The sequence below is a fragment of the Lissotriton helveticus genome, chromosome 11, assembly GCF_964261635.1.
Source record: "Lissotriton helveticus chromosome 11, aLisHel1.1, whole genome shotgun sequence".
Classification (NCBI taxonomy): domain Eukaryota; kingdom Metazoa; phylum Chordata; class Amphibia; order Caudata; family Salamandridae; genus Lissotriton; species Lissotriton helveticus.
Genome location: NC_136072.1, coordinates 1,031,923,715 through 1,031,940,139, shown reverse-complemented (window position 1 = coordinate 1,031,940,139; position 16,425 = coordinate 1,031,923,715). Strand labels below are relative to the sequence as shown.

Genomic DNA, 16,425 nt, shown 5'->3' with positions numbered 1-16,425 from the left:
CACAGTTGGACCGTAATTTGGGGTTTACATTTATCATGACTGCTGCCTTCAAGCCGATACACAGCTGCTCATTGTTTCTTCCTACCCTCAAGACTGTCGTTCTCATCGTGATCTTTTCAGCTCATCGCAGAAGTGTGCTCCAGGGCTTTTCGGTGCAACCATACTGCACCATCTTTGTTGCAGACAAACTGGTGCTGAGAACCAGAACAGCTTTTGTGGCAAAAGTCGTGACTCCATTTCACGTTGTGCAGCCATCACCCTCCCACCATTCTTTGATCTACCTTATCCTGTGAAAGAGGAGAGACTCCAATGGCTGCATCCCAAAAGGGTCTTGAGCTTTTCCATCAATAGCACCAAAGACCATCGGGTGGAAAATAACATTTTTGATCAGTTACCTTGGTCAAAGAAAGGTAAGGTGGTACAGAAAAGGGCTCTGTTAAGGTGGGTAGTCTTTTGCATTTAGATCTGCTACACATTGGCCAGAAGGACGGAGGGCCCATTCCACCAGTTCAACCACTGAGATGGCATGCAAAGTGCATGTCCTTGACATCTGTCAGTCGACGATTTGTGAATCAGTGCACATGTTTATACAGCTCTACTGCATTGACAGTCTAGTCTGATGGGATGGGCAATATTCCCATTTATTCGTGCAAGAGTTTTTGATCTGAGCCCGCTCCACAGACCCTCCACATTTGGGATTATAGCTTTGGTATCTATTCTAAAGGTGAGGAATATAAGGTTAGAAGTAGCCATCAGAAGAACATTTTGATTACCTTTGTTATTCTCTTTTTGGTGGATACTCTATCAAACTGCAGCATCTTCACTGCACTTCGAACTGCCTGCTCTATTGAGTAGACCTTTCTTACCATCTGAACAAGGCCTAACTTGAAGATCTGCATACTGGTACTTCCAATTGTTTTGGTCTCTTGGTTCGAGGGTGCGGGAAAAGTCAAGCAACAAACTGATATTGGCGTGCAGGGTTGGCACATATATGGGGGTCCTCTCTCTCTCACTTCTGGGTTGGAATGAGGCCAAGGTGGAGTCACACAGCTCCATATAGCAGCATGCAGAAACACTGCCATAAAAAGGTTAGGGATCCAGTCTCATTATATGGGATATATTCTAAACGTAAGAACTATGCAGTTATCTAGAGCATCTACCAGAATGAGTATTACCGAAGGAGAGTAACTTGTTCTCCACTAAAGCAAAGGATGGTTTGAGGCATGCACTGGCTAATGCTGCTATGCTTAAGAAGTTATATGTGGAATAACTGTAGCTAAGGGCCATGTATTGTGTAGTGCTCTCATTTATTTACCCCAACAGCTCCTGAGGGCAGTACTGCTTCTTCATTAGGAAAGTGCCATCGTTTTTTGAAAAAAATGTCAATTACGAAAAATACCACTTCCCAAAGAGTGAATTAATCTCTGGAAGAGGTCCATTTTTTGTATACATATATCCCACTAATCAATATTCATTATGTGGAAGATTGGTTAGGAAAACCATGTCATGTCATTTCATATGTCATTTGTTTTGGTCAAATTGTTTTTATTGCTATCTTTTGTAAAGTAGTCTTCGTCAGGTATTCAGATGATGTCTCTGAGACTTCAGGTCTTATTTCTGATTTGGTTAGAGAGGCATTTGACTGTGACTTTGGCTAGAAAGTGAAGTGAGGTTTTATCACTACAAAGTCATTAACATGTATTTGATACTTCCTGTTCAAATACGGTTAAATCAAATACTTGGGGGTGGTGGGGGTTTGTGCAATTTCTATGAGTTTTGCTGTAAAAAGGACAGTGCATTTTTAGTTGAAGAAGTCATATTTCACAATATATGCATCCACACCTACGATACTGATTTGCAAGTTCACATGGCTTTTCACAACAAAATTATATAAGGTGTATTCAGTAACATCCCGATTTGTCATATTGTGGTAGCAATAGCAACTAATGTAATTTATTGGTAGAACATTTACGACCACTAATGTATGTTAAAACCCTAATATGGGTTTAAAATCAGTATGAAGCTTAGGGATGTGGACAAGGTTTTCAATTGCTACTGGTTTATTGAATCCTTATCCTTGAGATAAAACCATATTTCATGCAGTGTCATTTTTGTGTAAAGGTGTTGCAATGTACGTCTTATTGAACAGCTGAATATTTTTGCATGTTTTGTGTACATTTCTTTTTGTTAACTAGGCTGGATAACCTGATTTTTCATCCAGAGAAACCGGAAGTTCTGGCAGTCCTGGATTGGGAGTTGTCTACATTAGGAGATCCCCTTTCAGACGTTGCTTATAACTGCCTTGCCCATTACCTTCCCCCTGATTTTTCAATTTTAAAAGGTAGTATGTTTATACACATTAAAAGCAATGTTGCGCCTCAGCTGTACATTTAGTTGTAATTGCATTGCTCTTTTTAACATATGTAGCTGTGACCCATCACACAACAATCACTTTCTTGTGTTTTTCAAAACTGTAGGATTGAATAACAGTGATTTGCCGGAGCTTGGAATCCCATCTTTAGAGGAGTACTTTAAGATGTATTGTGATTACATGAAAATTCCTCACATTGAAAATTGGAGATTCTACATGGCCTTTTCGTTTTTCAGAGTGGCGGCTATTTTGCAGGGTGTCTACAAACGTTCTCTCACTGGTAAGAAAAACATCACGAGAAGGTACAATTGTGGAGAATATGAAGGCCAAATAATAGACTTAGGATATTTATTTACATTGAAAGATAGCTTTGAAATTTGATAGCATTTATATAACTTAACCTCAGTCTGGTTTCTCACTGGAGCTGAACCACCTGGTCCACTAGGATTCAATAATGTTAATGCAAAATCCCTGGTGCTCTCTTGTAGTTGAAGCACCCTCCACACCAGTATAACATTTGATTTCATGCTATTGTGCACATCCAAAACAAATGGCCGTTTCCTCTTTACAAAATTGTTTATTTGACATGTATATGCACTTTATAAAACGGATAGGAACGCCCATCCTGGTAGCCGATGGGTTAACTTTAAGAAGCTTAGTGTGAGCTAGATTTCGTTTCTGCTAAAGTTTTGCCATTTCACTAACTATTTGAAAGATGGCAAAACTGAGAAATCAAATAGCTATTACTGTACAAAATGATGATATATCGGTAATTAAATTTTCACTCTACTTGTTTTGTATAACTCAAAAGAGAGCATTTCACAAATGTAAAACTTTTGGTGCTGTATTGAAAACCTTCTTTTTACATAGCATTATGTTAACATTCTAACAAAATCGTCTGTGCGGTTTCCAGCAGCTGCCCAAAAGAAAACTATACGTCCTAAATGCTGCTAGTATTTTAACATCTTGTGGGAAAAAACTCGTACAAAATGCATCTGACAATCTAGTATTAAAGAAGGTTTATACAGAGGAGCATGGAAAGGAACTCTGAAGAGGCTTGCCTCATTTTTAATCTGCTAACCCGAGACAAAATATCCCGAAGGAACTGGAAAAACTGTAATACACAGGACAATGAATTGGAACAATGTCAACAGTTTAAAAAAAGCAGACAGAAGAATCCTTGGTTGTCAGTCTGAATGTTGCGGAAAAATCAGCAGCCAAGCTTAATTACAGAAGTGAGAAGGGTGCAAATTGTTGCACTATAGGGCCGACTGTGGTAGTGGTAGTGTCAGTGGGCTGGTGTCCCACGCAACTGTAATGAGCTGGTGAAGGAGCAAGTTATTTGATGTAGTAGAGCAGTTTAGTGCATTACAAGAGGTGAGCGCTTAAAACCACTGAGAAGAAGCTAAGCACAGACTAAGGTGATCTTGAAACTATAAGACACATTGGCCCATTGAGGGGCTGAGAGTCTGAGTTACATACTTAGCATAGGTTTCACACTAACCTTGGCTCCGGATACTAGATCTTGGTTAAGGGACTGTTCCCTAAATAAATTCCATGGTGTGACAAACAGGAGACCTGGAGGAGCCAAAAGACACAAGAAGTTTGTTTGGTGCGTAGGCTCTCTCTGGTTTCTAATGTAGATGGGGACTGTTTGTTGCTCGTATTGAAAACAGATTCTTAATAGGTGACCTGAGAGGTACAAATAATAAAAACTCCACAAGACATTCTGTGACCCATGCATAAACAGAAAACATCCCCAGAGTGGATAGGCCAGGAAAAGGGAGAAAATAATGTTGCAGCATACTGTTCCAACCAGTTTGAACAGTGGAATTGGTATAGAGATGCACAGTACAATGGGACTGTAGAGTGACATCTGAAGAAAGAAAGTGAAAGGACATAGATAGAGAGGAGAGAAACATGATGAATTGGAGTACAATTCCAACACTGAATCAGATGTCTCTTTAAAGAAACCCCAGACTAATGTAAAAGGTGGTGTGAAAGACACAAGGGTTCCCTGAAAGAATTGTTGATAAAGGACCCTGGAGACTCACCAAATTCTTTAATTCTGGAATAGTTCTTTGTATGGGGTTGCAGGAAGCTGAAACACACATCTTTAAGTTGAGGGATTTAGGTAAAAGGGACCTGACCATAGTTGTGATGCTGTGGACTTAGTTGCCAGTGCTCAATACAAGGTAGTTGACATGGAATGCTTTGACACCCAGGATGGCATAAGGGACAACAGTGTGTCTAGAAGAGGTTGTGGTTCTACAAAGCGCTTTATTCATGGATAATGAAACTCTTACCATGGTTGATAAAGAGTATTATCAGATTGATAGGCACATTATACCGTAGGGGAAAGACCTATAATAAGTCAGCCTCCTGAGAGCTTTCTTAAGCTCACAAATTATCAGGGAGAGCAGATGCCTTCCAGAAAGCTATGGATTGTGATGTAATGTAGAAAAGGTGTGGTCAATCAGCGTGCCCTCAAGAAAATGAAAAGATCCTATTCACATTGGGGAATATTGTTTTTGGAGTTACCTACAGCTAAGGAATTGCCTGTGATCATCGTGGTTAGTAAAGGAGGAGGATACAAGGAATAAATATACCCTGCACAAAACATCTCGTAGACTCAAGACAGCAGCATGCTGGATATATACACTGTTGATAAGGGCAAGAGACTCTGTGAACTCAAAATTAAAAAGGTTTGAGTGAGGTATCTGGTGGCTTAACGGACTAATGCTTTCGCTGCAGGTTTAAATGTTTAACCGCATGGTCACAGGTTCTTGGTGGGTCCACCCAGCAGCCCTGAGGTTGACGAAATGAGTACCATTGCTTTGAGTAAACATTTAAATCTGTCAGCCTTAAGATGGAGGTGAACATGTTTCCCACAAGTATACCAGACGTGTTCTTTGAGAACAGATCTTTGGATGGCTAGAAGAAGAATCCGAAGTGGAAGAGATGCTAAATAGATGTAATACAGAAATGAGAGTGGCAAGATTTAGAGATATGCTATATTGTATGCTCATTAGAAATTCTTGGATAAAGGTGAGGTAAAATGATGTAGACAAGATGACATCAGATTGATGATGGATAAGGTGTGGGAAGGGGGGCTCATGCCTGCATTTGATATGGAGGTGTAAATCGGTAATACCAAGGCCGGACTGGGAACCAAAACCAGCCCTGGCAACTGCTGGGCTGGCCCCCCTGAGGTGAGGGGGGTGCAGCCAAGCAGTTTGCGAGGGCCGATTTTGTTACGGGGGGCTGAAATTGCCGACTCCCGGTAACTAAAACAGCCCCCAGGGGCTCATAACCAGCCCCCACCCTAGCGACCCACAGGGGAAATGCCCGGTGCCTGCTATGGCCAGTCTGTCCCTGGGTAATAGCAGTTTCTCCCTTCGCTCTCTCTCGATTTCTGTTGCTCCCCTCTTTCGCTGTACTTTGTTTTGACTCCTTTTTAATATGCCCCCTTTGTTTAACTTTTAAACAAATCTGACCATGCTTTTGGAGTTTGGCGCATTGAAGCTTCTTTGTTGGTCTTTCTACTAAGAGGAAAATTCTGTGGCTCCAGATAATTTCCCTGGGATCATTCACTGACTGTTTCCTTCTCTCATCTCATGCCTTGCTATGCATTTTTAGTTGTAAACTGTAATATTGTAAAAGGCCTTCTTGATTAATGTTTAGAGGGAGGGAGAAGTAGCTAAATCATATTACTAATATTTGTGGTTTAGCACTGTATCTCAAATTGTAAATTAAGGACGAAGCGCAACCAGATATTCCATCATGGGGATCTGGGTATTATACTTCAGTACGTCAACACTGGTTTCCTAGATTACAGTCATAAACTATAACCCTACAATGCCATGCCATGTAAAAGTAATTAATACTCCGAAACAAAATAATCTGTGCAAGGATTAAAAGCGTATGCTTTGCAAAAAAGCTATGCTTGTATAAGTTCAGTGGTTCTTAACCTGTGGTCCAGGAACCCCTGGTGGTCAGTGAAGCCTACGCAAAGGGTACGCGACTGCTTAGAAAATAAAATAATATTAACACATTAACCCTTTCGCTATGCGTGTCGGCCAACGGTTGTCGCAAGCACTACCTCTGTAGTGCTCCGCACGTCTGTTGGCCGACGTGACTCCGCCCACTCGGTTAAACCGCCGTAAAGCGGCTGAATTCGCGCCGCGTTTAGGAGGTTTATAAAGTTTATATAAATGAAAAAGCTAAATTTAATGTTGGACATTTTAAAACGTTTTGTAAATCTAAAGGTATTTGAAACTGGTCACTAAAAATTAAGTTTGAATCCTCAGAATAATTTATGGGAGCAGCGCAAGTGCATCAAACAGAATATAGTATGGTTGATTAGTGACCTCAATTGAATTTAAGAAAGCTCCAATCATCCCATTAAACTTCAGATTTGTGAATTAAATAAAATATTTCATTGCATGTATTTATTTGATGAATGCTTGTTTCTGTATCTTTTGCGTATTGTTTAGCATTTCAGATCATTAGAAATGTTTATTCCAGGATCCCTGGCTTCCATTAATAACTCAGTGGGAGTCCTGATTCCAATAATATTCAGAAAGGGTCCCCAGATTCCACTAATGATTAAGTAGAAGTCCACAGAAGTCAAAGGGTTAAGAACCACACGTACGTCTTTAATCAGTTTTGTGACCTTAGGGTGTGAAACACGTGATGTGTAAAATGGAACAGTGATAAATAACACTGCGAAGTAGCTGCTCAATGGGTTCAGCTATTCCTAGAAACATCAGTTCAACAAAGAGGGTGGTGAAGCAGCTCTTGGGTCTGTGAGAGATCGTTCGTTAGGGCACAATACATATCTGTTTTGTGTGAGAATGTGTATAAATCAGAGGGAGAGTCCCAGGGGTATCTGTTGATGTTTCAACACTTATGGCCTAATCCCGTGGGTCATTAGCAGGACGGGACAGGGTGCAAACTGAGGGAACCCACTATATACTGTGGAACTCGAAAAGAGGGGAGCCCTCATCATCTATTCTCTAGAAGTAGCAAAAAGTGCACAATGTTTACTGTAAGGAATATCTAATAACATGAAAGGTTGAGATGACTGTGCACTCTTAGGGTCACATGTATGTAGCTTTTTGGAGCTCGCAAATAGCCTGCCTGATTTGCAGAATTGAGCCGTTTGCAACTGCAAAAAAGCTTTTTCTATGTATAAACCCAATTGTTAACCTATTACCGAATCACAAAACAGGTTTGCGATTCGGTATTAGGAAGTGGTTTGTTTAGGGCATCCATTCCTAATAGTGACTCGCAGTGGTATGTAAGAATGATTTGTGACCGAAATTTGGTCGCAAAACATTAGTTTTTTACCATCAAATACAATTTGATTTGTAACCCATTCGCAAACAGGATGGGTATTTGTGAATGCAGGCAAAAACTTTTTTTAAGGACAGGCTGTGGTTCCACTAACCTCTGCCTACACATAAAAATGAAACTGAAACGTTTAATTTTTCTTTTTGAAATGCATTCCGTTTTCCTGCATTTCAAAAAAAAAAATCCTTAATTTTAAAGCAAGCACAGACATGGTGGTATGCTGTCCCCAGTACACCACCATCCCTATGTTTTTAGTGATTCCCAATGGGTCACAAATTGTGACCTATCTCATGAATATGAATGAGGTAGGTCACTTGCGACCTCACTGGGAATTGCTCAACGTGTGAAACACACTGTTGTACATAGCTGTTTGTGATTTCCTAATAGCGAATTGCAAAAAAACACTATTAGGAACTCACAAACAGAAATCTTTGTACATTTGACCCTAAGTGCGTTCAAAATGTCTGATTACCCCAATCATGGGTGATCATTAATGTTGACTTTTTGTTGTTTTTAAGTATAGAAATGTTATAGCATTGATAATGTGGACATCAATAGTTGAGTGACTCACATTTTCCCCCTGACCATGTATAAACCATTTTCGGTTCCCCCCTGATATAGCAGACCAGCTGAGGACTCGGATAAAGTTCAGACTTTCTGGCTGGTTCACTTGTTTATTCAGCGGCACCGTTTTCGTTTTATATTCATGCTTTGGATTCTCAGACAAAAGGCCCTGAGGATTGTAAGGAGCTGAGCAGCCTGTGACTAGGATTGGTTATTCAGCCCTCTTGCAAGCTGGCTTCTGGTGGCGCTAATCAAATGTAATTTTTTACTGTGCCTTACAAGTAATTGTTTTTGGCTTTATGGAATATGATTACTGAATCAGTGACATCCTTGTAGGTACAGATGGACATTCTCTGACATTAATTCCCGGATTAACCTTTTTTGTGTGGTGATACTGTACCACTAAATACTGACTTTGCTGGTTATTTTTGTTCCTGTCTGTTGCAAGTCACAATATGTAAATGCTTTAGTAAACATACTGTGACCCTAGATATTTTAACCCCTAGATGTTATCAATGCACTAGGTGTGCACAGTCATTTAATAATTTAAGATGTTTTCTTAGATTAGACCTGGTTTACTTTTACAACCCATAGGAGCCTAATTATTGATGGTTACCAAAATACCTTTCAGTTGCATGGTCCTTAAGGAGTGCCTTCCATCACTGCCCCTCTCTCTCATCCTGGTGATGACTCATGGACATAGACTGCGAAAGTTAAAACATCTATGCTAATTTTTTTGAAGGACATAACATAATCTGACAATCTTATGTTAATATTCACTTGGCTAAAATGTATACCAGAATAATACTGTCCACAAATGGATTGGCTTTTTCACCAATTAACTCACTATACCAGTTTAAGAAGCAAGAGATTTTTCTTAATTTGATTGCTATATTACAAATGTGCAAGTCTTTGTAGATTTAACAGTACAATCTTTAATATGGGAAGCTGTACATGATATGGGCCTGCCAAAGTCCGGAAAATTACTTGAAAGCTTTCTTTAGATTTATATCCTAGGCCGTATCAATCTTCATCAAACCGAGCCTGGAGACGACTATGCTGGGTAATACACTACATCTGAGTGATCTAGAAAAAAGTGATAGAAAGCCACTTTCTACTACTATGTTAATAGCTGTCACTATATTGCCACAAAAATGGGAGAAAAAAAATCCTCCCCCTCCCCCCAAATGTACGCATTTGAAGCATATCATTCTCAGAATATGTAAACTGGAGCATTGTTATGCCTTAAGAAGCTGTGCACATAAAAAGTTTTCTTAAATATAGAATTTTGATTTGAAGATTGATGAAGCAGTTTAATATTAGTTGAAAGGAAAACTGGTGATGAAGTCGAGGTACCTCGGAAATCGATCTTATTATTTGACTAATAAGTACTTTAATAAAGCATCCGGGTGTCTTAACTCGTTATTTAATGTATGTTATACATGTATTAAGCCGAGAATTATTGCAATGTACCTATTTTTCACATATAAACTGTGTGAGAATTTGCTATATTTTTTTTATGTCTAACTGAAATCAATGATAAGAAAATGATTCCTTTGGGACTGTCTGTTATTTATTCACATTCTCATGCAAAACGGACATTTATCCTGTCCTAGTGAATCATTTCTCACATAGATAGGGGTTGTGTTTCCTCCCCCACAGAGTTCAACTGGAGACTCTCAAGAGTTTCCCTACACTTCTTTGAGTACTTTCATCAACAGGTGTTAACGTTGAGCCTCTCCGCACAGTACATGTGTCTTGCACCCATATAATTAAACCTGGCTAAATGACAGATGAAGCTACTGCTTTTTGCATAACATGTCATCTTTAATTCTTGGCAAATGGTAGAAGAATGAGACCTGATTATGGAGAGAGACTGCCTTGGACTGCCCAACTAAATTCCTGTAGCTCACTGTGCCATGTGGATTCAAACTGTACCCCACTAAAGTAGCTTAATTATGCAGAAACATGCCTGGGACTGTATATTTTCCAATTCCTATGGAACATTACCAGCCTCGCCCCAAAAGGGGCTAGATTCTTTCTTGTGGGGTAGGACCAAGACTGATATGGCAAAGAAGGGAATAGAATGAGCCCATAATAACTACCTATACTTCAGGTTAATTCACGTGTTCTGTCCATCACTTTTTTATTTTTGTCAGTAAGGATGAGTGGTGTCAGTTTGTCATTCACCACTAGTTATTCAGACTAATTGCACCTCTTATACATATGCACGCGATACACATTGAAACATACATTGAAATTTGCATGTAACACTATATATTCTTATTTTATCCAGGACAGTCAAGCTCTGCTAATGCTGAATTAGGTGGTAAACAAGCCGAATTTATGGCCAATACAGCATGGAATTTTGCTACGAAAGAAGGATTTCGAATATTTAATGCTTCACCAACGAAACCATCTGCCACCACTATTCGATCGTACAGTACTTGGGCCAGCAGAAGACACTGGGACATAAACACACCTGCTAAAAAAAGAGTGTTTACTTCGACGCCAGTTTCTGCTTCTGCGCATGCTTCAAAAGGACTTATTATCTCACCTGATGGTCTTTCTGAAGAAGTTCAGGGTCTTTACAATAAACTGAAGGAATTTATTCGTGTGGATATCTATCCTATTGAGCAGATGCTACGAGATCATCAGGTTTCAGAGAACAGATGGACCCCACCTCCTGTACTAGAGAAACTTAAGGTAATGGATGCCACGGTCCTACTGAAATTCAAATGTTGTTTTATTAAGTAAATTCCTCCAAATAAGTGATGATTTAGGAAGGAACCAGAATAGGCTTTCTTTCTACCTACATCTACCTTTGTCAAGTAAAGCACAGCAAACACCCTGGTGCTATAGAAATTGTAGGATCAAAATAAAATATAGACCTAACTCAGGTTCGTAAAGCCAGCCCTTTAAAGGTTTTTAATTTAAAATGTTCATACAGAAAACTTCTCTCCAAAGGCAGTACCACAGCCCTGTGGTCTGGTAGGAGAAAGTTCTACCTCCGAGATAAGTCCTTTTGTATCTGTTTGGAGGTTGAATATTCTTTTTTTTTTTTTTTTTACTTGGTCCATACAGATCACACCGCTAGTACAAAACAAATTTGATAATTTGACTGAGCTCCATTGGTTTATCATTCGTTGTCAAGTGGCTTTGGCAACATGTTGGCACGTTACAAATCAGATAAATTATATATTGTGTGTAACAAGCACTCGCTATCTTCACATGAGTAGAACTCTTAATAGAACCACATTTCTATTTGTGGTGTATAGGTAGACTGCTTTAAAGCCTGCCTTTGTTCTGAAACCAAGGGCGGGAGGTAACACACACTTTGCATGTTTTGTATATTGATTTTATAGACCATAGTTCAGGGTGTGTTAGAATGAATTCCCAATATTTATACATCCACTCAAATTCAACAATTTGCTCTTTTGGAATAGTTTTCCGGTGTGATTTGCCTATCGTTTATTTGGGAATAATTTCACAGCTGCAGTGTTCAATAAGGCTTGACGTATGTTGATTCAGCTTTTCATTTAGGTCTATGTAATCTTTTTTTTATTTATAAAAGTTATATTTTTTATTGTTTTACAGTCTCTGAAACATAGTTTTTAGTCTGGTATTTGTAGGTATTCCATTGTTACATAGGCCAACATGTTTTAACTCCTGACACCTTATTGTGGGGTCTTCACCAGGACATGAACCATAGAGATGCTCACTGCAAGCATTCTGCAGGAGCATGTGGGAGTTCATAATCACCGGCAGCCTGTGTGTGTTAGTGCACAAATGGAGGGCTCGCTATAGTCTTTTTGCTCAGTCTCTATTTGTCTTCATGTCTGATTCTTCAATTATTTTGGTGCAGTAGATCTTGGTATATTTCTCTCTTGGTCGCAATCCTTGTACGAGTAAAATATATTTCTAGGACGTAGAAACGACAAGAGTTATGTAAATGCCCAGTGAAGTAAACATTTGTTGGCGTTTAAGTAGACTCATGCACAAATGCCCAAAAACATTGCTAAAACCAAATTTGTGAATGCAGAACTCTCAAAACACTGATCAGAACAACATGGAAACTGTTTAATATATCTTACACTGACTTAATAAATCATGCCTTGCAGTCTATGGCTGTTGTGATAACCATACCTGAAGTTCTACATTCAATTAAATAGATGACATTTGGGGAATACCCAGAGACTGATTGTCTCCAAAGTCTACAACTAGGCATTATTACCATTGTTGGTCTCAAATTGTAATGACTGTTTGGGAGAAGTGTGCAAATTATTGGTTCATCTCCCTGCACATTCTTAATGCATAAAGTTTAATTTTGACCGACTGTGTACTTTTCATCTGGGGTTGTATGCATTTGCTTTACTCTATTGCATCTGCACACTTTCTTGAACTTCCAAGATTTCAAAGTTAGTGGTGAGAGTGGAGGGGGTGGAGGCGTGGTCAACTGCTGAACAAGATGGTAGCGGGAGCATGAAATCATGCTCCACAGTGGCAAAATTGGACTAAATCCTGATGACACAGGAGGTCTGCTGGCACCACCATACTGCTGAAAACCAGCGAGTGCTTGTGGTTACCATGCTTCAGGCTGCAGGGCTGCAGAGGGGTACGGGTCATCCCTCCCCTCACCAAGACCCCCTAAGTACTGGGTGGGCGTCGAAGCGGGGATCCAGAAAGGGCCATGAACTGAGGCACACTGGTAGAGGGGAGGAGGAGGACTACCAGAGCAGCACAGGGCAAAATGGTTGCCTAAAATAGGTAGGACAGGCCTGCACCATAGCCCCCGAGCTTGGGCACAAACAGCAGGAGGGGAAAGCCTCCATATACTTCACCTGTGTAGCACCTGACACAGTGCACAGATAGGTGAGGGAAGCTCCGTTGGAGATTGCAGAAGCACATCGCCGTCTATACTAGCACCTGGTGAAACACCTGAGATGGTGCTTAAAGGGGTTCAGTGAATGGATTTGGAGACTAAGGGCTGGGATATACTGTGATGGTTCCTCCCTTTGCGCCATGCCCACTTAAGATGATTAAGAAGATGCTTGAAGTAGTAACAGGAGTGACGCCCAAGACCATGTGTTGCCTGGATTGTTTAAGGGCTACCAGAGTCGCCTCGTGCAACTGCAGGAGAGGGCCTAGCAAAAGAAGTGAGGGGAAGGCAGAACATCGAAGGGACAATAACTGAGAGACGACCCTGACATTGAGGTGCGCAGAGAGATGGGTCTTGGCGATACACTTCTTTGTCCGTCCTCCAGGCAGGTAAACTGAATACATATGCTTTTTATAGCGGCACGCCTGGGCGACCAACTGAAAGGGATCTAGCGGAGACCCACCAGGAGCCTGAGGACCCACCCCTTCACAATCTCCTTCAGGCGGTGAAGGACTCTAGATTGGCCGAAGAACACAGAATAGGCATGCTGGCAGTGGACGGTGCTGTCCTGAGGGCGGATCTTCGAAAAACAGCCACCAGTATGGGGACAGCTGAACAAACCCAGACAGTACACACATGGCCCATCAAACACCTGGAATTACAAGTCCAACGCCTCACAGAGACTAACCACAAACTGTATACCGTAGGATGCGGAGGGGTGTTATAGGTGCAACAGTATGCGCTTTGCGGGGCTACCGGGAAAGACAGAGGCACTGGTAGTCTAACAATTCAGGAAGGCCTGATTAAAACCATGGTGGACCCAGAGGTTCTTTGCAATGACTTTGTGGTCGAAATGACACACAGAATAGCAAGCGTACCCAAACACCAGGGAAAAAACCCAGGCCACTGATGGCACCGATATTGAATCGTGGAGACCGGGATGCAATCCTGAGGGCAGCTTTTACCATACTACACACAAGAGATGCAAATCAATAGACAGTCTTTTGATAAAGCCATAGTAGAACTCCACAAATGCAAGATACTATACGCAATGCCTTTCCCCGGGAAGCTCCTCATCGGCATGGAAGGCAAGACATGGTTTTTCCTGTCACCAAAGGAAGTTTGAAATTGTCTGTAGGCATTACAACCATCTGGACACTGGAGACACACCGAGAGAAACAGCCAAACCAGAGAAATGGAGGACAACACAGCTACACCAAGATCACTGAACCTCTGTGGCACGTGTGATGGGGCAAAAGAAACTTGGAATCAGCAGTGGAATGAACATATAATGTTGGGAGCCGATGAGGCCCGGAGACTATCTTCTTATATCTATTCTTTTAGGGGATCTGCCCCTATTCCTTGGGGAATTGGACTGAAGTACTGAAACAGTGAACTCCACATTGGTTTTGTAAGCTTAATCTTGCTGGGGAGGGCGACTGGCAACTCAGGCATGGGTTGGGTGGGTAGTTGGAAGCTCACAGCATGAGGCTGTTGGGAGGAGGGGTGGAGGGATATGGTTGACCCATGTTATCGCGGTTAGGGGGTGCTTAATAAGAGGCTGATGAACAGAGGGGAAGTCGTAGCAGGTAAAAGTAACATAACACTATTGAGATTGCCAGTAGACCAGGCGACCTAACTCTTAAGATCCTATCTTGGAATGTTAATGCGCTAGGGCACAAAATTAAAAAGGGTATACTTCTACCGATAAGATCCGGACTTGCTACTGTTACAAGAGACACACCTGGTGGGTACAAGGTTTGATTTCCTAGGTAGGGGTAGATTAGGCGGGCAACTAGAGCCAAATTTCGGGGGGGGGGCTGAATTTTTTTTGGGGGTGGGGCTAATTCTTCCAGCCGTAATCCAGAGTGGCTGTAAGAAGCGGTGAAAACATAACAAAAGCCTAACACGCACGACTGGAGGGAGGTGAGGGGGGGTGGGGGGGGCTGAAGCCCGGTGAGCCCAATGGGTGTTTCGCGCCTGGGGTAAATATAAATACTGGGCGCACTTAGGTTTTACCACGGGCACACAATAGATGGGTATCTGGCCTGCAAATCACTTCCACTCACTGTTAATCAGACATGGACAGATACGAAGCGGTGCTATGTGGCTATAAGGGCATGTGTCAAGGCGAACAGGGGACTGCTGTGTCATAGAATGTCCCCCAGGGTCTACAGACAACATGCTAGCAAAGATGGGCAAAAGACTGTTCTAAACACTGGACACATCGACCGTTATAGGAGAAGACATGAACGTGAAGATGAGGGCTGATATGGACAGAACAACAGCAAGATAGTCAGGGCGCACTGATACAATACTCTTTGGTTTTATACAGGCAGTGAGCCTGGTGGGCCCTTGTGTGAGTCTTACCCTGAGAAGCAACAGTATTCCTGTGCAGCCAACGGGATGAGAGATGGTGTCACAGATCCATAGAGGTAGATATGGGGATACACACTTTCTTCCTTAGGGTATATTTGCCCAGTCACCCCTGTGCACTACAATGTACACCACACTATTTAGCCCCAGAATAGAGTGCAATTGGACCTCTGGGAAATCCGAGATAAGAACAGCAAACAATTCCTCCTTCGGGTGACAGACCAGCACTTACTGAAAACGTGCAATCTGTGTCTTCTGAGTTCCCACTGTGGGAGGCCTACAAAACAGGAGTGTGGGGGCAATGAATAGCAAAAATAGCGGGCAAGTGCAGGAACCAACTACGGGTAATGCACGGGCTCAAGACGAACCTGGCCCAATGGGAGGGGGACTATGTGCTGGATCAGAATGCTGTAGTAGCCCATTTGATGGCAATGGTCATGGAAGAATAGCTACAGTTATTGGAGGATGAGACCAAAGCACTAAAACAAGCAAAACATCATAGACTCTCAAGTGGGCAATATGGCGGGGAAATTCCTGGCCTGACTGCTGACTAGAGGGACAGCGATGGATAAGATAGGGGAAGACAGAGACGGGAATCCTAGTGGAATCTGCGCCCGACACAGCGAAACGCCTTCGCTGCATATCTAGAGCTGGTCTACCAATTAGAGATACTGTACACAGAGGAAGACCGTGAGAAGTTCATAGGCGACATCCTGAAACATAGTCTGGAAGTGTACAATAGAACCAGGCTGGACTGACCAATGAAGGCACAGGAAATAGGCAAGACCATTCGGTGGATGAAAAGTGGGAAAACCCCAGGCCAAATGGCTTCCCGACAGAGTTTTTTTTAAATTTCAGGACAGCGAACTCAGGGAAGCAT

General features: G+C 41.7%; 1 protein-coding gene across 4 annotated transcripts in view; it reads left to right on the top strand.

Moving 5' to 3' along the window:
* ACAD10 (acyl-CoA dehydrogenase family member 10) overlaps positions 1-16,425 on the top strand; it is a 524,903-nt gene that overhangs the window by 378,376 nt on the left and 130,102 nt on the right. For all 4 annotated transcript variants that reach the window (XM_078667441.1, XM_078667438.1, XM_078667440.1 and 1 more), the window contains 3 exons: positions 2,196-2,341; positions 2,478-2,651; positions 10,587-10,996. In XM_078667441.1, coding sequence (XP_078523567.1) covers positions 2,196-2,341; positions 2,478-2,651; positions 10,587-10,996 — 730 coding nt within the window. The remainder of the gene's footprint in view (positions 1-2,195; positions 2,342-2,477; positions 2,652-10,586; positions 10,997-16,425) is intronic.